Source organism: Lonchura striata, chromosome 5 (genome assembly GCF_046129695.1).
Source record: "Lonchura striata isolate bLonStr1 chromosome 5, bLonStr1.mat, whole genome shotgun sequence".
NCBI lineage: Eukaryota > Metazoa > Chordata > Aves > Passeriformes > Estrildidae > Lonchura > Lonchura striata.
In genome coordinates, this window is record NC_134607.1 from 14465193 (window position 1) to 14487896 (window position 22704).

At 41.9% G+C, this 22704-nt stretch overlaps 1 protein-coding gene across 17 annotated transcripts in view; it reads right to left on the reverse strand.

Moving 5' to 3' along the window:
- Window positions 1–22704, reverse strand: part of SOX5 (SRY-box transcription factor 5) — a 609634-nt gene that overhangs the window by 146803 nt on the left and 440127 nt on the right. For 15 of the 17 annotated variants that reach the window (XM_077783333.1, XM_077783325.1, XM_077783327.1 and 12 more), the window contains one exon: window positions 9409–9495. The exons of the other annotated variants lie outside the window; for them this stretch is intronic. In XM_077783333.1, coding sequence (XP_077639459.1) covers window positions 9409–9495 — 87 coding nt within the window. The remainder of the gene's footprint in view (window positions 1–9408; window positions 9496–22704) is intronic. 17 annotated transcript variants of the gene reach the window in all.

Genomic DNA, 22704 nt, shown 5'->3' on the forward strand with positions numbered 1-22704 from the left:
TGTTCAAATTATGCTACTCACGAGTTAATGAACTATCCATACTGCTGCTAACCCTCCTAGAACTTGGGAGGGGATACAAACCCCTAACCCCAGCATCCACCTTCAGCTGCTTCTTTACTAACCTCCCTGGGGGCTGCTCCAAGCAGCATGGAGCTGGGAATGGTTCTGGAGCTGGCCTTTACATGTCACAGTGCTCTCACTCCAGCCAGGCAGCAGCAGGGCTGGAAAAACCCCACGTGTCCATCACTGCAGAGTACAGCTTGACAGCAAGCTAGACCACTTCACACAAATACTGAGTGAGAGCCTCGAAACAATGCCTGCCTCAAGAATTACTCTCAATCACCCTCAGAGCCAGACAAACAGATATTGCACATTTTATGTCTAACAAAGCTTTTAACCACCAGGCCACCTGCCCCTTCAGGGGATTGCTGTAGATGCTCACTGTGCTCCTTCACTGCGATGGCAAAACAGGAATTTTCCACAACTGATGGAAACAACTCAGGCAAAGGACCATTAAAGCACATGCTGCAGGTTGGGAACTGCATCAAGGCCCAAGAAAAGATGCCTTCCAGAGGCATCAGCTTGTCCTCTATTACCACGAAGAAAAACTCAAAAAATCCCATGTTTGTGGATTCAACACCCACAGCAGATGGCAATAAAAGAAGATTCAAATTAGTGGCATTCTGTATCGCCAAACCTAAACTTCATCTCAGATCAACACTACCCATAATAGTGTTTAAGTAGTAGAAGAAATTTACTCAAATGTGAAATAAACCATTACACATTCTTAGTTCTGATTCACAGTCTCAGACTGGCAGTGACAGTAACATTTTAATAAACATTAGAATGAAGACACCAATATGACCAAATGACACACATAAAGTGAGAAAACGAACAGGAGAAACCTTGGCATACCCACCCAAAACAGAACCAAAGCAAAAAAAAAAGGCAGAGAAACTGCTTTTGCGATCAAAACAGTAAATACTTTATTATAATTTATTAGACAGAATGAGAATGTAAATGAGAAATTGGTAAAGCCAATATTTTCTTCAACAGATATTTTAAGCTTTTTCTGCAAATGTTCAGGCAGTGAGAGTGTTTGCTCCCACACAGCCTAGGGTTGTGTATTCCACAGGGGCAGGGCTGTGGCAAGGCTCTTCCCAGTCCCTCTGTCACCTCCACAATAAACTGCTGGGAATGGCATCAGCCAGGGGTGCTCACTCACCCATACAGGCAGTGAAATCCACCTACCAAGGCAGTTTACTATCACAGGGATTGCATAAATAGCTTTTGAACTGTCAGAATCTGTCTTGCAAAGGGAAATCAAAGAAAATAATGTGCAAGTACAAAGCCTGGAAGACATAATAATATTGTATTATGTTCATATCATTAACCGTGGTTACAAAAGGAGAAAATGCCTGCTGTATCTACAAAGTTGTCTACGGGGGGAAAAAAATCATTAAATGGAAATAAGAATATTTTGAAGTACTCTGTATTTTAATAATGCTAAGATGTATAATAATAATTAGAGCATGCAGTATAAAGCATTTTTTAATTTCAAAGTACTACCTAAAGACTGTTTGCAGGTAGAAAGGTAATGTTATGCATTATGTTTTTCAAGAGCAAACTAAGGCATGAAGTTTTTAGCAACTTGCCGAAAGTCATTTTGAACTTTATGTGGTGTAGGAAGTTTTATTGCTGCCCCCGATGAAGTCACCAGCAGAACTATTTCAGCAAGGCCAAGAATTTCCTCACTGACTTTTAATGGTAATACACATTAAATAGATAATTAAGTCTGTGTTTGACCCAGTTAGAGATTAGGTAGGGTTTCAGCAAAGGGGACCCTTACGAATGAACCAATTATTGATGTCATCCAGCTCACCGAGCAACAGAGCCCTGCCACAACACAGTCTCTATGTAACTCTGATGTAAGAGCAGTGTGACAAGGACGGAGCTGCAGCCCATACATGAGCTAAAGACTGAGGCACCTCCAAGCACTTCCTGCAATGTTGTGCTTTTCCAGAAGACTCTTTAAGCCAGCAAAGGTTACAGATTTAATACAAAAGTGAAGGAGGTTTCTCAAACTGAGCAGTCTGTTAACTAAGCTGTGCTCAGGAAGAGTAAAATCCTACCAGTCCTAACCGTACCAAATCCAAAGACTAAATAAAAAGTTAAAATTATCAGTAGCTCATAAAATAACTATCTGTCCTCCAGGGTATCGTTTCCATCCCAGTGTCAACTGTTTTTTCCCCACTCCTTGCCCCAGTTTTAACCTTGACATTTTAGAAATCTAAACCCAACAATACTTTGCTTAGTAAAGAAACCAGGAAAGTAAAACATACAGGCCACCTAGTCGTCTTCTACTTTAAAGCAAACTAATCTGTCTCATGCCCTCCCTAAATAAAAATTTAAAAATCTTAAAAATCTATTTATAACATAAATTTAAAGAGGAGTATTCCCATTTATGCTGCTGACATCACCTGAAGTCAAACATGTGAGGCAATGGGGAGCTGATGTTTCCTTCAGGAAAAGCAGTCTGATACACAGCTCTAACTGGCTGAGGTAAGTTCAGAATTTAACATCTTCTTTCCCTTGTTTTTGAACAGTAATGTGAAATGTTTATGGCCAAGCAGTGGGACTGTACTTTAAATTATGTACTTGCTGGGATATGTAGGTAGATGGACGTGGGTCTGTGCTTCTGAACTTGTGCTAACTCCCCTGATGCTTCCCTAATCAATACTTCAGAGTGCTTTATTACGGACTGGAACAGAGCTTCTCAGGCCACTAAATTCTGGAGCTGTCAGGACAAAAATATCTGAAAACTGGCATTTTTCATTAAGTATTTAAACCACTTTTATTACATGATGACTACCATCTTACAACTACCCACCTTGCTAAATTAAATTATTTCATTTTATTGCTAGGGCGAGTCAGCATAATAAAAGAAAACTTTCTGACTGCTTTTTACTTGGCAAGCCACAGGCACCAGAAAAAGAAACAAGGCAAGAAATAGGGCACAATTCAAATTGATTTGCCTGTACCTACACATTTATGTAATGAATCTTCTGTTTGACAAGTAAAAATCCATTTTAGAACAGCAAGATATAAGGAAGGTATTTATTTCAGCAGACAGACATTCTTAATCTTTTATGTTTGACTGCAAGGTGAAGAATGAGTAAAACCAAATTATGAGCAATTACCCTCTTTTGCCATTACTAGCCTCAAAAACTCATATTCTGTGGGGAAAAAAAAAGCTCAGCTGCCTGCTCTGTACCAAACCAGCACTTTGGTGTTTCACAATGCTGGAAAGAGGCTGTCACTGAGCACTCTTTATTTGCTGTCAGAAAAAAATTTTGGTACAGTAGACCACAAACAGAGCTTGGTATTCAACCAGGTTAGCAACTTATTGTCAAGGTTACAAAAGGAATAGACAATGTTTGTACTGAGACTATTTCTCAGAGGTTACTCATTGTTTTACTGTCTAGACAACAAGTTAGAACTAGGCTAGGAAAAAAGCATTTGCTGATGGAATTTCATGCAGCAGCAGGAAAAAAGTAAAAAAGTGTGTGTATATATTTACTTTGTCTTGAAAAACTGGCAATTGTAGCTCAGCGACATTCAGCTCTATCAGCACATCCTTCAGGTATTTTTAGAACAGGTAATCAAGCTCAGCTTTAGGACCCTTTTCTCAACCAACTCTGAACAATTTTTAAATAAAGTGGTTTGGCCCCCGTATGTTCAAACAAAGTCATTGGCAATTTGCTACCTTAATTAGTTCAATTTTATTTTATAGAATAAAATACCAATAATCACATCTTAAAAATAAAATGACAACCTGACTTTTTGAGACCAAATTAGGTACCTTTATGTACAAAAATCTGAAACAACCTGAATAGGCTGCTTTGCCATGAAATAACATTTTTAGGTGCTTTAGAAAAGATTCCTCCAACCCTCCCTTCCATATTCACAACCCTCAACTAACCTCCCATTCTAGGTCAAATGGAGCAGCTCCATGCAGTCACAATCTCTACCTCAGGCCTTCTTTTGATCTGAAGAAGTTCTGTGTTAGTGTGTCTCAGCTAGCCCTGGCTACTCCTCTGCAGCCTGAGAGCACCACACTGCCTTGCAATCAACCTCCACGATTTTGGCCGCTGCCTAATGTCCTCTTGAGACTTGGGATTCCCTGAGTGCAACTGGGCAGGTTCCCATGCAACCCAGCCCTTCTGGAATATTAACAAAGGACTTAAGTTCAATTTGCAATTTGCTACTACTAAACCCCTCAAAAAAAGTAAACACAAAGAAGAAGATACCAAGTGGGTTGCAACAAATACTGAATTTATCGCAGTTAAAAGCTGACAATCCAAAATACCTTACCTCCTTCAATTATGACTCTCACCCTTCTTCTCTTGCCACTCCACTTACAATACTACTCACAAAAAAATAATGCAGAACATCCACAGCTGACACAAGTTTGCACACAGTTTTGAACCATTAATTTGCAAATGCAAAATTCAGGCAGCTCCCTAAGAAGGCGCTCAGATTTCACACATGTCCTGGGGATCTGTGTTGTATTAGTCAAAGGTTTAAACCCAGTGTATTCCCCATGAATAATCTTCCTCCCTTTCCCCCTCCTTCTTCCTGTCCACATGGAAATGCAGAATCTCGTCTTTAGTTTACAGATTATGCGATCCAAAGTGTCACTCACTGGATTATTGCACACAACCTGAGCACTACTCAAAGCTTACTTGTCTTCAACTTGTCCCGCATTACTTAAATAGAATTATCCGTCACAATCCATGCACCGAATCTGCATAGCTCACTTATCTCAAGATTCTGTGTGTCACCTACCAGATTATCCGTTCTAATCCATACATTGAATCTACATAACATATGTCTTTAATTCATGGGCTCTGATGAGCTATAGTATCGCTGAATGGATTATTTCTCTTTATCCATTATTGGCAGCCCTAAGACCGTTCACCACGTACTCTCTTATGCCCCATCTACTGAGCACACGAGCAAAACCAGAGTCTCCAGCAGACACAGCTCTATCTCAACATCAGACACAGCCTGACAATACCTCCACTGACAATCCTTGGAACCTGGAACCCAGTTTCTCATGCAAAACAAACGTCTGTGTTATCGTGAGCTGAAGATCACGGTTGGTAAGCTAATGTCGCTTTCAATTACATCCATAAATCTGTGATAACTCCAATACAGCCTCCAGAGTCACCCAGATTTCAGTGGATACAATGAAGGGCTGATTTTAACCCAATGACAATCCCTTTCACAGGGAGTGCAGAGAACGCTTCACCCGAGTTGTTTACAAACTAACCTGCTCAATACAAAAGGTTTTTCAAACAGCAACAAAAAATATATCAGATTCAGACCTGCCCAGTCTTTCTTGAGAGATCTGGGCACAATAACTGTTAACAATGCCTTCAACAGAAAAGCAACTCAGAAAGATTGGAAACAGAAGTCTGTTTAACCTTTTGTTCCACACACCTATTCAAAATTAGCTTTGTGGGAAACATAAAAAATATGCATTACTATGTCTTGCCAAGTTTCAACAGAGAGATGGACAAGATTAGCAGCAAGGCTTTGTGCACACCAAGGAAGTTTTAAGAAGAGTTTCCATCGTGGTTAAGGCTGCCTCACTCACACCAGTGGAAACAAGGCTGGACAACCCACGATGCACCTGAAGCCCAGAGCCAGTGAAAAAGATGCTTCATGTTAATTTTATATATACAGGAATGATCACTGATAATTAAGGCATAAATTTATTTTTGATTCCTTCTCCTCCTAACACTGGAGGACAGCACCTACTTTCCTGCTGCAATGCACAGCTAACAGGGCAGTTACACTGACAGCAGAAAAGGGGGATGATTTTCTTTCCTGTACACCATCATTTTGAGACCTGAAGATCTCTCTGCTCCACCGAATCAAATAAAGTGCATTGTCCAAGAATAATCCAGAGGCCTTTTGAGCCCTGGATTTGAATAGGATGGATATAAGTAAGTTTGAACAGACTTTAACCAAGTCAATATACAGTTTTACAGCTTCGCTTTAAAATGCTTCAATTAAACAGCACTTTTTGTAGGTTTTGTTATACAGCGACTTGTTTTAAGCAGAGCAAAAATTCCACGGATATTAAAACAGAATTTCTTAAGGAATCTCCAGTGCCAAACCTGTAATTTAGTCCCAACTTATCCCTCTGAACAAACATAGGTATTTGAGTTACAATTTCGACAGACATGAAAGGTTCTAGATTCTTCCCCATTTTAAGAGCATTCCCTTGCAGGACCTTTCAGTGGAATAAAACAATACACTTCAAGGAAAAGTAACTGACCCTTCTATTATAGGCCCTTCTGTGATCTTAAAGTCTGCAGCTAGCTCTCTGCAGATACTTGGTGATGGCTCTTCTGTTTTACAGGCATGCAGATGAAGAAAGGGGGGGTTTAAAGTAGCAGCCAAAGGTGACAAAGCAACCAAGAGAGCAATTGAATACAAACATGGGAGTCTGGTCACTTCCAACCATTCACCAATTTCCATGTCTTTAATAAAATATTACTACTTTCTAACTTAAAAGAAATCACACTAATAGAAAATTAAGTCTTCCTCTTCATCTCGCTTTCTTTAATCTCTCCCAGATAATAAAACTCAATGGTAATAACACAGACTTGGGCATTAACAATATGTAGCCTAGCGCTGAGACTTTTTGCACATGATGTACTAAAACTCCCCCAGACCTAATGAAAAACACAATGAAATTTTGAACAGTTAAATGGAAAAAACCATTCAGTGGGTAAGACAGTTGGGCAGCACAGCTCCTAGTGCTGTCCTCATTCCAGGGTGTATTAATAATAAGAGGGTACTTTAATAGGGGTTTCCAAATATCACTAATAGAGAAATAAGGGGCAGAAAAAGAGCAGCTGCTGGGCCAAGTGCAGAGAAAGAAGTTAATTTAAAAACCACAACTGGAAAACTTTGTAACTATAGAATGACAAAATCATTTTGTAGCATAATATATGTGTGTTTGTACACATGTGTGTGGGTACAGAGGAGTTCAACTTGCACACCTTTCCTGCTGCCTCACTAAACATAGCTGCAATACAGCTGAGCCATTGTTTGTTGGCTGCTCAGGGTTGACTGTGCCATGAAAACCACATTCCTGGGCACTAAATAATCAGCCTGCCTGACCCCCCAAGAATCTGTAAGTCAAATTCATTCACCCCCAGAGAGCAATGCTCTATTGTATCCTCCCTCCTTTCTAGCCACCTAGGAACAATGGACAATAATTGCAACTGTCACGGCAGTCAGTAGGAAAAATAAACCAGTGCCTGTTTTCACAGCTTACTGCCAAACTTGATCCAAACACCTAATAACCATGCCCCCAACCACAGAACCACAGTTGCACTAAAAAGCCTCAGATGTGAGGCTTTTGAACAGAGCTACAGAACAATAACTCGACTTGTGTTCAAAATATAAAGCTAAAAACCAAAAATTAAAGCAAAGAAAAGTCTTCTTTGAGGCTGTGCTATTGCTCCCCATCCTCTCCCCCAGGCATGAGTGAAAGGACTGTTGAATTTCTCTGGTGGTAGCATATATCTGGCTACTGCTGCTTTCAAGTTTAGCCTGTGAAAGGGAAAAAGAGGGAGAAAAAAGATTGCACTCCAAAAGAAAAAGATCATAGGCACAGGGAACAGACCACCTTCTCAGTGCACATTACTCTTCAGAGCAGCTCTACGGAGTGCAAAGGCACTGGAGAACCACTGGGAGTCCTTCTAAAGGTTCCAGTGTGTCAAGAATTAAAGAGGCTCCACACGCTGTGCAAGATCTGCTGAAATACATACCCAAAAGTGGGTATGAAAGATGTCTCCCCATCCTCTGTCCCTGAAATAGCTTAAAGATTCATCAGTTTGTGGCAAAGGATGATGTCATTTTGAAATAATGTGCTTTTAAAACCCAGAACTCCCAGGTAAGCCCAGTGGCTGCCCTTCTTCTTTAAGACCTGTTGCTTTACACACATGGAGCAGGAATGAAGAACCCAGGATTTGGCCCTCTAGCAGTAATAATCACCATCATCATCACAGCAGCATCTCAGCCTATTGGGGGCTGGAGCACTACATTCTGCTATAAATTTATTCTACATATGTAATGAACATTTATTTTTTAATCACAGCCTCCTACGGAGAAGCATGGGGAAACAAGGGGAATATTTTCCTGTTTGGGTAAATCAGTGGAATAGCACAGGCTAATGCTGGTGGCTTACCAGTGACAGGTTGGAAGGCCCATATAATTAAAATATGTTATTTTTTTTGCATCCGCACCACCCCAGAAACCTGTGAGAGCATCTTGTATTGTGTGCTTTACTGAATACTGCCAACCCCTTGTGCACAGGGTTCTTAAACCTGCCAGGCACAAGGACTGGGAGCCTGCCTGAGTGAGGATCTCTAGATCAGGGACAACATTAGCAAGTAAACATTCAAAAAGTAATGGACAGAAACTAAACCCTGTTTATAAAAATGGGAGACTGGCTTAATTTTAATTTCATTCTACTTTCACATTTCCAAAACAACATTGGCTTGGGTTTTGCTACTCCAGATGTACACTGATATAAACGGGAAAAGAATCAGAATCACTGTTTCTTTTCAGAGTGATAATGGCTGCTCTGAAACTTACAGTTTTTGACATGTGTATTTTGAGTGAGTTTCTCATCATAGGCATTGAAGAGGAATTATAAAAATATTAAATTACATGAAAACAAACAACCACAGGTTCCCTAAAATGACCTCAGATATATAAAATGGGGAAATGTCTTGGCAAAGCAGAAACTACTGCTGCTGGAGAGTGGTCAAATTTTGTCATTTTCCTTCTGGAGTATGGCTTTACAAGAACATGCTTTAGTGCACAGATGTTGTACGCTGTCTTTTAAAATCTGCACTGGCTAATTTCAGTACCTAGAGGTATCATTACACAAACTTTGCTCTTTTTATTCTTCCCTACATTCAAAAAAAGTAGAAAAAAAAATCGACATCATCAAAGTCTATCCAAAAATAAGGAAATCGGATCACCCTCAAATTTCAGAAACTAAGGTCGGCTATACTCTGGTACCACATATGTCTGATACTGACTTTTTTTTTTTTTCTCTTATCCAGCAATAGGATGTGCTCGTTTTTAACGGAGAACAATATATGCAAAAAAAGCTTAATGTAAATTCATTCACTTAGGGCAATATACCATTTCATTGATTTATATTACCACAGATGGGAGTGCATACATTTCATTTAAACCCCAAATTACCATGTTTGAAGGGGAGGGGAAGAGGAGTAGACAAAGTTCCATAAAGCCAGCGTTATCTGTATGTATATTCATTCTTAATTTCCTTTAGCAGAGAAACAGCATTACCTTTTATTTCTCCAAAGTTCCCTGATCCCATGGCAAGAAGCTTGTCTTTCCAGTCCTTTGATAGTAGCTTTTCAATACTGGGAGTTTCTGAGTGAAGGGGGGGAAAAAAAACGTAAGCAAATCAACATGACTGTCTCCACAATAGAACTCATTAAAAGTCTATCTGCTAAAAATAAGGCCAACCCTATTCTGGGCCCCAGTTTGTAATGACTTCATCAACAAACTGATAAGCGGAGAAGGAAGAAAAAAAACAGGGGAACAAAAAAGAAAAAAACTGAATGTGTTTTGTCACTTGCTGTTTCAAAACCATTAGCTTTTTCCTCTAGTGGAACAAAGCTCCGGTAATTCTGTATTACAATGGGCACACATAAACCTGCAGCTCATTGTTTTTAAATTTGGTGAACAAGTTGCTGCCTATAATGGATGCCTGTCAGTTTCTGGGTGTTAGTCTGCAGTCAAAAAATAATTATGTTGATAAAATGCAGAGTAAAGAGAGAGAGAGAAGCAAAGAATTAGCTCCTAAATCTGCTACATGTAATTATATCCCTCTGAGTCTTTACAATTACATCCACTTTATAATGTGTGTTTAAACATCGTGTGGTGGTAAGCACACTGTGGAAAGATTTTCCGGTAACACACGCATTATAAATAATAATAAAAAGTTGGGTATGGAAAAAAGCTTTAAAAGACTGCAAAATCCAGAGGGAGAAAAGGCATTGCTTAGAATGGAAACCCATTATTTGCTCATTTCAGATTCTATCACTTCCTTTAAAAATAAAATAAAATATATTTGTTCAGTATTTTCAGGAAAAATGCATTGAGGATGTGGATGGGTCTGATATTTACGTCTGCAACTCTTGTATTCTGACCTCTTTTTGTGTAGAATTTTAATGCATAAGTAAATATAAATGCTAATAAAATTCAGAGAACATTAAACTCAATTCCAAACAATGTAATTGTATATTCTTGTCAGCATTTAGATGGGTACACAATTACAATAGCTTTCAATCCCACGATTAGCACTGCATTCAGTTAGAAAATGGAGCATACTAAAAGATAAGTGTCCCAGTATGTGCCATCTAAATAACAATACCCACACTTATTATCGGGATCTAAGACATATACTGCTATTCTCCACATTCGTGTTTATGTGTATTTGTATTTGTTCAGGCATTTGTTTACCCCCTACCAGGAGCATAAAGGGACTACATGTTAACTTATCAAAGGGACCGTCTGGCCTAGAGACCATACAATTATTAGCAATTGGTTAACTTTCCCCACAGTAAAAACCATTACGAGCAACCTTCATTATCTCGTTCGGCTAATTCCACCTCCTCTCTGAAGCCGCAGCTCGGAGCTCGGAGGCGCTGCGGTTCCTCGGGGCGGCTCTGCCGACTGCGCGCTCCCGCGGAGCCCCCGCCGCTCAGCGAGCCCGGCCTCCCTTAAAGCGCAGGGCAGCACTGATGGCCCAGGGAACCACGGGGCCAGGGATGCGCTCCTGCATCTCACATAAACCTGTGCGCACGCAGGCAGAAGGACAGACAGACACCCGAGCCGGGAGCAGCCCCGCGCCCGCATCTCGCCGAGAGAGCAGCGACTACCTTCGGACGCCACCGACAGCACAGGAGGGTGTTTGGTTCCGTTCGGGTTCTGTTCACCTGACAGCATCCCGATCTCATTTCTGTGCATCCGCGGGCGTTCCCCGGGCTGGCCCGAGTGATATTTCTCCGCTAGAATCTCTAAAACTTGTCTCTAATGTCACGAAATTCTGGGGATGCCGCACGGAGCCCGGTCCGTGCGCGGCTGCCGAGTCGGAAGCGCCGCCGGGCTCCGGGCACTTGCCCAGCCACTGCTCAAGTTCGTCCGTCCCCTCGAAGCACCCACGGAGGAAACCATTTGCCCACAACGTGAATAGGTCAGATAAACACTGCCCCTTTTCCTTGTTTCCTTTTTTAATATATATATTTAAAATTATTATTCCTCTGTGTTTTTCTGAAAACTCCGGGACAGCGTGTAAACAGGCCGGAGCTAATGCGGCATTTGCGGCGGAGAGCCGTCAGTCTTTAAAAGCCAACAAACCTTTCCAAAGCAGGAATGCGGCAGTAGGGATCCATTGTGAGCTGACAATGGGCTCCGGAGCCTCCAGGCACCAAAAGCAGCCCGCCTTACTTTTAAGCTCATTGTAAGCAAAGTCCACGACAAAGCTTTTCCCTCGCGGTTAGACAAAATACTCGCCGTGGTACGCTCGGAAAGAAGCGCAAGTCTTGTACCTAACTTGTCGCCTTAAAGCTACAGCAGCCGCTCAGTAGCCGGGGCTGCCAGAGCCCCGCTGCGCTGGCCGCTGCCCGCCGGCATCCCTGCCTGCCCTACCCCTGCTTGCCTGAATCCCTGCCTGCCCTAACCTCTGTTTGCCTGAATCCCTGCCTGCCGGCATCCCTGCCTGCCCTAACCCCTGCTTGCCGGCATCCCTGCCTGCCCTAACCTCTGTTTGCCTGAATCCCTGCCTGCCCTAACCCCCGCTTGCCGGCATCCCTGTCCACCCGAACCGCTGTTTGCTCGCGTCCCTCCCCGCCCGATCCCCTGCTCCCCTGCCCGCCGGGACGGTCCCGGTGCCACTTTCCGGAGACTCAGCTCTGTGGGTGCAAGCGCCCGGCCGGAGAGCTCGAGTTCCATCCCAGCACGCCGAGCCCGCCGGGGATGCCGGCAGAGCCGCGGACAAATAAGGGGGGGAGGAATGAATGCGGTAGACGGCCATGTATCAATGACTGAATTTCTGCGAGAACGGTAAAGATCTCAGTAGGAAATCACGATTAGAGATGTGAAAGGCCAAATGGCAAAATCCCAATAGTAACAATGCATCTGTTCATTAATGTGTGAATATGAGTAATATGAAAATTTAACACAATTATAAGCCCCCTCAGAAATCCTGATGGCATAAAATAGATTGTGGTGATCTAATCAGTGCTTCCCTTGTTGAAATACTGTATGTTAACTATTCAAAATAATATTATATAGATTTTTTTCCTTTAAAAACCCCCAAGCAATCATATTAAATTCATGTCCTTAGTCTCAAACCTATCTTGATTTGAACTGCCATTTTTACATAAGACACTTCAACAGAATTTTGACAATCAGAAAATAATCATCCTTCTGCTAATACTTAAAAAGAACTTTAATTCCAAAAGACAATAGCTTCCCCACCCCTATAGTTTTACAGAGCCAAAGGCCTAGATTAGATTACACTTGTTTAATTCTATTATATACCATGTTAACATACTGTACTTACATAAAATATGCTATTCATATACTCAGCTTATCACATTTCAGTAACTGCTTGTGAAATACCTTATGCACCATGTCTTGGAAAGAAACATTTATTATGCCATTTATGTACCCCGTTAAACAAAGATTTGAAATTTACACATCTTAAATAAAAATAACTGTTTAAAAGGTTATGACAGTAGAAGTTCCATGAATTATACAGAAACAAAGTCATCCTTTGTTCAGCTTTTTTTAGACTTGATTGGGAAAATGATGCTCTCAAATTAAGAGAAGAAATAAACACTATCTCTTCTTTGCAAGGCAGGCAGTCTCTGGATTCATTGGAAAGTCAGTAAAACTTTTAATGCTTGCACATATAATGTGCAGCTTGAAACCAGGAAAGGTGGCCTGCACACAGAAACTGCTAGTCCTGATCCCTACTCCAATTGTCCCTCTCCTCTGAAATTCCCCAAAACCATGCTTTCTATGTGCAAAATCCGAGCTATATTGTGACAGATTTTGGATGTGCATCAGAACAGCTATGTATTACAATGATCTGTACTTTCAAAAAGCTACACATGGTGTTCTGAATATTCATAATGCCTCCTAATTCAACCTTTGAGAACCCCTTTCCTTCTTCCAAGCCCCACCTGAGCTAAGAATCCTCCTCATTACCTATCTGCAGTGTATGTCCTATGGCACATAGTAAACAATCCTAAGTCACAGCACAGGATGAATACATCTGCAAGACTTGTTCACAGGTTGTGAACAGTAATTCATTGATGTTTGACATTTTTGTTCCAGAGACACTATGTTTTTTTACATAGTGTTACGTGTTTTAGATAGCATCGTGTTGTTGCAGAAGAGGATTACAGAGAAAGCACCAAAGAGAAGGATTGAGATGGAAAGAAGAACAGGAATCAACTAAAAATTGGCCAAGAGGCATCTGACTGAATCAATACGGATACAAATTAATCCACAAAATGATTACTGATGTCTCCATTTAATACATTTGTCAGTCATTAGCTCTTTTTAGAGATATTTATGGCACCTTTTGTTTTCCTTCTTTCCCCCCACCTCTGTTGCTTACATACCAGTGCCCACTGGCAAGTGCTCCCAGTGCCTGTGCCAGCAGCTCCTTGGTGCCCCCCAGTCCTGCCACCCTCCCTCTGCTCCAAGCACCATCCACACTGACTCTCTCATCCACAACAATGAGTCTCGGAGACTGACGCCAGCAGCCAGGAATTCTCACACAGACCTTGGGCACATGGAATGAAACTACCTTACTTGGAGTTGTGAGTCCTATGTTCACTGCTCTAATCTGCACGTATGGATGTACCTGTACATCCATCCTTAAACTACTGGAAAGCAAATTATCTCAGTAAATTAACATTAAATAGATTTTAAAGCTGATTTTTGGTATGCTAACAAGCATGTCACCTGAAGTTTTCACACTGGTAAAGGAGCAGTATGTTTCCAGGAAATGGATGAGGCTGCAGAGCCATAGTAAGATTTTTATCACAGTCTGCTAGACTTCTGTTGAATTTAGTCCACTTCCCGAAGTTCATTTTTTTTTTTCTTTTGAGTACTCCCTTTGGGAGTGGACCTAATCCTACTCTCAATTCAGTGGCAGCATGGATACACGTGTACCTGGACCTGCCTGGGCAGCCTTCCAAAAACCCAGTCCCAACAGCACAGAATTGCCTTCAGGCCTAGCCTCTCCAGTAGCTCTTTTCAATTCATGCTCTAGGGTCACAGTCCTAGAAATCCACTTATACAAGCTTAGAACAGTGCTTGGTGCCAAGTCTCTATTACCTCTCTTTGCTCCTGCTGATTATTTACTGAAAGTAAACTTTGGTCTCATGCAGCTGGCCTGCTTCTAGAAAAAGGCACCCAATCCCAATGTGCTGTAACAAGGTGAGGAACAGCTCCCCAGGAGGCATGTCCAAAAGAGCCCTATTTGGAAAAAAAATGGGAGAGAAAGCCCTGATGTTACAAAGAGACAGCTATGATCGAAAGGCAAGAGGTGGTGTAAGCTGACTACAAGTCAAGAGGAGAAGTGTGAGTCCCGGAGCCCCCACTTGCAGGGTGTCTGGATGTCCAAGGATGAGTGCCCTCCCAAGGAGGTGCCCAAAGGGTTCCCTCCTCTGTAACCACAGCAGATCTTGCCCTGGGCTGAGAGCAAGCTACTTCTTAGAAAAAAGTAAAAGGAAGACATTTGGCCTTGGCAAGGATGACAACATGAAGTGCAGCAAGAACAGAGAGAAGCCAAGGGTTGCTCAATGCCCAGCCAGACCACCACACATTTCCTGCCAACACGAGTTATTCCTAAAGGAATGAGTTGGCACAAATTATCATGAATGAACTTCAACACTGCCCAATACACCTTCCACTTCTGTCAAGCACCTTCCTTTGTATTAATAAAGCACTGGCAAATGCTGAGCTGGCACCCATTATTCACCTTTTTCTTCTGCTATGGTCACAAATATGTTCCACCTGTCAGTCACAGTTCCACTCAGCATTCCTGCAATCCTCCCCTACCAACATGCCACCCACTGGCACCCTGTTCTGTGTTCATGCACCACAACAAACCCTCTCTGGTCTAAATCAGTACATGAAATTAAGGGCAGACTTCCACCCTGCTTTTAGAAGAGCAGAGAAACACATTTTTTCTTTCTCTTTTTATGCCCCCATTTTTTATTAAGAAGCTCTTACCTATACAAAATCAGAAACAATTTTTGCAGCAAGGAACATAAAGCAGCTATTGTGAAGAAATGGTTGGTATCAGCAGGTTACATAGACATGCAGCACCTGCATTACACATATGGTTCTCCATCAACAGAATCATGCTTTTAGGGAACTACTTGCAGCTAGGCAAGACACTATGAATCATGAGCAGGCACAACACAGAATGTATTTAAATTTGGAAATCGAAGACCACAAAACATACATTTTTCTCTTGCCTTCCAGGAAGCACTGCAATTTTTCACCAGTCTAAAGGCAGTTTAAACTTTTGGAGCAGACACTAGGAAACACTTCTATAAAATGTTGAAATGTGGGACATGGTTGCTCAGGCGTGATACGCAAAAATGGGGTGTTGAGCACAATACAACCTGGGGCTTCTCTTGACTGGACAGAAAGCAGTGTGCTGTTAGGTTCTGTGGGTTTGGCGTTTTTGTTGTTTTTTTTGGGTTTTTTTGTTGTATTTTTTTTTTTAATACACAAAATGTTTTTTATTCTTTGAGCACAAACTCACAGAGCAGAAGCAAACACACAAGTTACAGTATTAGGGAGCTGTGGTGCTCTGGCCAGCACATCACAGTATGACTCTTACTGCACCACTCCATCACGACCACGGTGCAGAAAACAGCTGGGCTGCATATGTCCAAGCCTACTAAAAAGCTCCATTCTCTGGCAGAGATAACCAGCCCTCCTGCTCGTGGAATCTCCAGTCCCATCCTGGCCACATGTTAGCTCACATAGCTTTTAATTTCAGAGGACAAAATCAACTTCTGTATCCACAGATGACTGTAGTCACCTGTGGTGCACAACGACATCAGGTTATCATTGCAGTCTTGTTGCACACAGTGTCTAATTTTGTGTATGCTCAAATATACACTTGTTTTCAAGTTGTTTGCTCTCTTTTGCAATGCCCATCATGCTGCTTTGATGAATTATACGCTGTATGAATGATAAGAAATTTTTGTTGCCATTTCTGGTAAAAGAGCACTGCTTTTTGTATTTAAAAAAAAAAAAAAAATCACATAGCCAGAAAAGGTTCCATAGCACCATAAATAAATTAGTTAACATTTCAATATCCAAACCAATAATCTACGAATGCCACCAGAAACATGATTCTACTCTCCCTGCAAATATACAAAGCAATTATTTTCACAACTGCTCACCAATGCCTACTGCCAACCTCACAAGAAAGTTACCTAAAACCACAAGGATGTTTATTAGGAGAAAAAAGATTAGAGTAGCCTTTAGATACACTGAACTACCAGTTGTTAAAATAACTATTGTCTCAGCATATTGTGCAGTCAAGATGGCCGTGACACAGAGTGTCACCACACAATTTCAGAAGATTTCACCCCAAACACAGTAACACCTTACCTCTTCAGAAGGCTTCTGGAAGCTGCCCACACAGAGAAACACCATACCTCTTCAGAAGGCTGCAGCAGCTGCCCTTCTTGTCCTTCAGCCCAGCCTTTTATAGCCCTGATGTTGATGCACTGCACCTGTGTGCCCTCTGCTCCCTCTGGGGTTGGTCAGTGCCCCTGGGCACTCCATGGCTGTTCCCTTCAGTGCTGCTCACCTGTCCTGCACAGCTGGAGCCAGTTAGGGATGAGGCTGGGCCACAGCCCCACCCCAACCACCACCAACTCTGTGCCTACAAGTTATCTCTTGAGATTTATCTCTTGGGCAAACCACAGCACAAGGCAGGAAAACATGGCTAAGCAGGACAGGGAAGAGCAGGGGGACTTCTTAAGCTAGATTTGAGACCAAAACCAGCATCTCAATCAATGCCACCTTCAGGAATAGCCAGGCTATTTGAAATTTTTATAGTCCCCATCCCCTGACTGCATTAGCAGCTGCTCCATTACCTGTGTGCTTTTCAGGCTGTCCTGTCTTCACTGAGCAGTCACCCACTCCAGGAGCAGTGTCACACTTGCACTGGAGATGTTCAATGCCAAGACATCACAGCAGTCCTTCAACCTCCCAGAACGAGAGCCCACGTTCATTTGGGGGTTACACAGGCCACAGACAAGGTTTTCTCAGCTTCCATCCTCTGCTGGTATACAGCCTCAGGACAGAGCCTTCTTCCAGATGGGAAAAATTCAGGCATTTCTAAAACTCTCTCTGTCAAACACTCTTCTGGACTGACACTGAAGAAGCCCATCTGAAGCCTAAACATCTGAGAAAACCACCTCTTTCATGAGCATATTACTGAGCCAGGGAAGAAGCCTGCATTCCTACTCTCACCCCCAAACAGGGAATTCCAGCTCCATCTCTGTTATGTCTAACATGCTAACTTGTCAAGTATATACTTCATTGCCTTACCTACCTTAGTGACAGCAGACCCCACCAAGAGTGTAAGCTGCTGTGAGATATCTGCCACCCCTTCCCTGCTGAGGGCATGGAAATCATGTTTGTGTGCCAGGGCACCTGGGGTGTACTCCACTCACACCTCCCTTCATCTGCCCTTCCACACCAAGCCTGGAGACACTCTTGGTTGCCTCATATTTATATGGAGGCAGGGCAGGATGACCCCACATTATTCTGCAAAAACAACTGGAAGAGAGCAGTTTGTAGTCACTGCTCAGTTACCCTCCATTTAAATATCTGTCCTGAAAATACACAGTTGGATGTGGCTGGTTCAGATGCAATCTGCCTTTCCCATTTTCAGTGGTGATGCCTCAAATTTGGCTTTTACATTTTTCAGATTCTGTGCTGCTTTAGTGTGTAGTTCTAAGCTTCATACTAGGGGATGGTGAGCTCTCTTTACAGAGCAGGGAGACAAAACAATTCCTTCTCCAGCTGGGGACCAAAGACAAATGATCCAAATCTCAGGCCCAGGAGCACAAACAACGTGGGCTGGGGAGATAAAAATAAGCAGGATGGGACTGCCTGGGCTGAAGCTGGAATTGGACAATGAACTCCAAAATGCAAATGGAGCAGAACTGATCCCAGTGAGAGACCCCATGAGCGCTCGTTCATTTTGTGCCCATTTTGGTTCATCTTGGGTGTAGCTTTGGCTGGGCTCTTGTGCTGCCCAAGGTGGATCCATGGAGGAGATCCTTTTAATAAATCCCTGCTTTATTCTTTAACTCCATCCAGCCTCTGCTCTTGGTCACCCTTCTCAAGGCACCAGAAGAGCAATGGTGTCCCCAGAGAAGGGCTCTGGGAAGGGTGCAGGACATCACACAAAGGACAGTATACATCTTCTGTCACTGAAATTGGTGGGCATTCAGTGCTTTGGATCCCCAAAGGCATTCAGGAGCACAAATCCCATTCTGGAAAGGAATTAGGGTCCTGCAGCCTTTGGAGATCTAGGCCAGGGAGTTGGCCCAAAGAACACATTCTGCCAAATGAGGTGTTTCACTGGCACAAGCCTTGCTGGAATATCTATCTTTTTCTGCACACACAATATTTAGGATGATTCCAGCTCCCCACTAGCGCTAATTTCTTCACCCCTAATTAAATTAACGTGCAAGAATGAAGTACGTTTTTGAACCTTATCAAACTTTAAATAAAACAGAAGTTAATTTTTTAAATGTGCCCAGTTCTTTCCTAATGTGCAAAAAAAACATACATGAAACAGAGTAATTCCCTTTCAAACACCTGAGCAGCAACCCCTTCTTTTTTAATTGAAGTTCCACCAGTAGGAATCCTTACGAAAAGAAGGGCAACAGTGAAATAAAAAAAACCTTCTCCTACACATGAAAAAGGAAGAAGTCTGTCTTACTCTGTGTTCTTCGGCTTTCTAATGCCCCTTTAATTCCTGGAATCTCTAAATGAAAGAATGAATTGATTTTCTCAGGAGTGGTTCACCCAGCAATAAAAGTGTGTCAGATGACAGAAAGAGGTAGCATTCTGGGCTTCACTAAAATCCTGAAACCACAAAGATATTTTAATATTTCCAGAGACTATTTCAAGAGTAACAGCATAAAACCGAAGACATTGATAATTAAATAACATTAAATTTCAGTTTTGTTTTTCTGTCTCAGCTGGACTGAGATACTCCACCAGAATACATATTGCCCTGAAATACATTTTTGTATTAGTGCTACCAACTGAGCCAGTCTCTAATTAAAGGGCCACAATATCTTGTCAATATTAACAGAGGGCCATGTTTTTTGCACATCCTTGATAAATAAGAGGGATTTTAAAAAGGCATTCAATGAGATGACTATACACTAACTTTTTTATAGGTATTGACACATCACTAAGGATGTTCTAGGGACATTCCATGGTTTACACTTTGACCAAAAAGATCGTTATGCTGATCTGTCACTTTTCAAGTAATTAAATGCATTCTTGAACAAACCCTAAAACAGAGCACAAAGAGCCCCCAGAACTATGCAATCTAAATTACCATAGAACGTAAATTGAGAGCTACATTGTTTGGCTAGAATTCCAGGGAAATCCTTGCAAAGCTCTACCACTCCACTTCTGAAATCCTGAATTCAACAGGAGCAATGTAACCCTTCACATACACAGTTACAACAGCATTCTTACCTGAAAAATCTCAGAGCAACTTACTTAAAAATGGAAAAAAAATTGAGTCCTGAAGTGCTGGTAATTTTCCTCAAAATGAAAAACGCAAGGATTATGTGTGATGAAGCTGAGGAGACAATTTTCTAAATAGCCCATTTTTCAGCCCTGGCCACTGCTGTCACTTCCCACCACCAGGAACCAAGCAGCTCTGCCCTCGGGAGGATGGGCTGCCAAGGGAGCTGGTGATCTCTGGAGCTCCTCACCCTTCCACCTTCCTTACCTGTCCTGAGAAAGAGACTGATTTGGCAATGCAACTGAGCAATAAATAGAAATAAAGGGGAAAAAGTAAGCAGAACAAGCATCCTTGTCAAAAAGTTGCAACTTGCACTATTGAGGGGTGTGGGGTTGTTCTGGGATAGTTCTCACTACTTTGGGAGACAAACCCAGGCAGCTCCCACAGGGCATGCTGGTTCCCTGTGCCCATCCTGGAGAGCAGTGGGGTGTGGAGCTGCCAGGGCAGAGTCCCGCTTCCCAACGGAAGCCAGGCAATATCCTGCTGCAGCTGTGCTTGCTACTGACATAATCATCAGCTCCCACCCTCCTCCCCCACCCTGTTTTTCCTTTTTTTTTTTCTTTTTTTGACAGCTGTCTTCCTATCTTCCCAACAGGTGCTATTAGGCCCTGAACAATGGCAAAGGCTTTTAAGCCACTGCTGTTGACAAGTGAAAGGGAACAACAAATGGCTCAGTAGTGCTCTTCTCCCAGGGTCACTCAACCAATGGTAATAGTTATTATTTTTATTTATTAGCTCTGTGGCACTGTCCTCCATTGTACCTCCTCCAACCTCCCCTTTCTGTGACAGCAAGGAGCTTTTTAACTTTTAATAAAAATGGGCGAGCGCTTAGCTCCTGAGTTGGCTCTTTCTGCAAAGTGCACAGCTAATGAACATTGTCCATTTGTATCTGGATAATTTATGATGTCAGCAGAGTGGAGGTGGGGAGGGCTGCATCCAGATATGGCCATTACTTACTCTGCCAAGAGTGAAACGAGAGCAAGGGGAGCTGGAAGTCTGACAGAACGAAGAAGGTCTCTCACCCTGTATTTGGGGCTTTTTTTCAGGCTAATTACAAGATTAGCAGACAAAAATGACATCCTCTCTTTTGAGGTTGAAGAAATTTTTCTTTTCCCTCCATAGCATTTTGCTGACTGCATCATAATCCTCTTCAGAGAACAATGGCAGGTGGAAGAAAAGTTAATTTTCCCTTAAATGAAAATGACTGCACCCATTTAAACAATGCACTCAGAAGTGTTACTGCCAGGAGAAAAAACTGCCAAAATGTTTTCAGGTCCTAATATATTTCTGATCCATATATATTTACTAGATGAAGTTACTCAATTAATAAAATGTTATGCAACAGAGAAACCCTATTAAATGCAGCCCTGTGCTGTCAATGTCCTGGCAAACCAGGTAAATATGAAGGAAAATCAGGCAATTCCATGTCCAAACAAAATCAGTAAATCAGCAAGCAACCTGGAAGCACAAATACACTTGAAAGTTGAAAATCTAAAGCTAAAAGCCATCAAAATATTGACATATTGTGGAACTGGTTGGTTTAGAGTCATGCGTTACCTAGCAAATTGATGTAATAGTACGTACATCTTTTGATCATCTGGACCTATTTATTTAAATTATAAGTTGGCACGATTGTGTAGTGAAAGGGCTACAGACATCAGATTGTGGATATACTTTCTAGAGAAAAAGTGTAGTATTATAATTTGAACCTAATGATAACATTGAGAGAACCAGAAAACACTCATTAGGGATGTTAATAAAACCATTCAAGGAATTTTAAAAATTGAAAACAGAAAACGATATCTCCCTGAAACAACAAAAACTCCACACATTAGGCCAAGATTTCTATTCTTTTTCAAAACATGATAGACTGTTTTACCACTGGAAGTGAGAATTAAAGCACATACGCCTGATGCTAAACAACTACACATCTTGAATTCCTCTTGCACAACATATGTGAACAAAAAATCTCAATCACCCGTTGCCAGATGCCAGAAAGACAGGAACAACATTATTATTAATAACATAAAAAAAAAGTATGCTATAAATCAAAGCAGTTTCAGAGTAAATCAGACTACTAGTTGTCGTGTAAATGATATTTGCATGAAATCATTATGTCAAATTAGGTAGAAATTATTAAGGCTAATGCCATCCTTGAACTTGCCTAAAATAATCTCCCAAAACTTGCACACAGGTTTCTCTGCTGAAGTACAGCATTCCATCTGCCTTGACAACTCGTTCTGTTTGTTCTCACTTGTCTCCATTCATGGATTTTTTGGACTCTGTTATTTTCAGCATAAATAGGGTGAGGAAATACACTGAGTTTCCTTTTGATCAAGCATTTTTTTTTCTGAGTTAGGGAATAACACTGAGATACACGGGTGGTTCAGCCATGTAACAGCTGTGACAGGTAATCCCCAAACACCCGAAGAGAAATCAGAGAAAGTCTATTATGCACAGCTCTTTAACATAATAGTTCTAGACAAGGGGAAAGGAAAGTCAGAAAGTAAAAGCAGAAAAGTCAAAGAAGGAAAAAGAGAACGGAGACGAAAACAATGACGAGAACAAGCCTAAGAAAGGGGCCTCATTTGTCACAGTGCACTGAAGGAGAGGAGAGTCAGGGCAACTCTGCAGCCACTCCTAGGCTATTGAAGACTGGCACCAACATGGAGCCACTCCTCAGGCAGCAAACACATAGCTGCTGCAGCCTGGGCAAAGTGAAACAGCTGTGAAACTTGCCA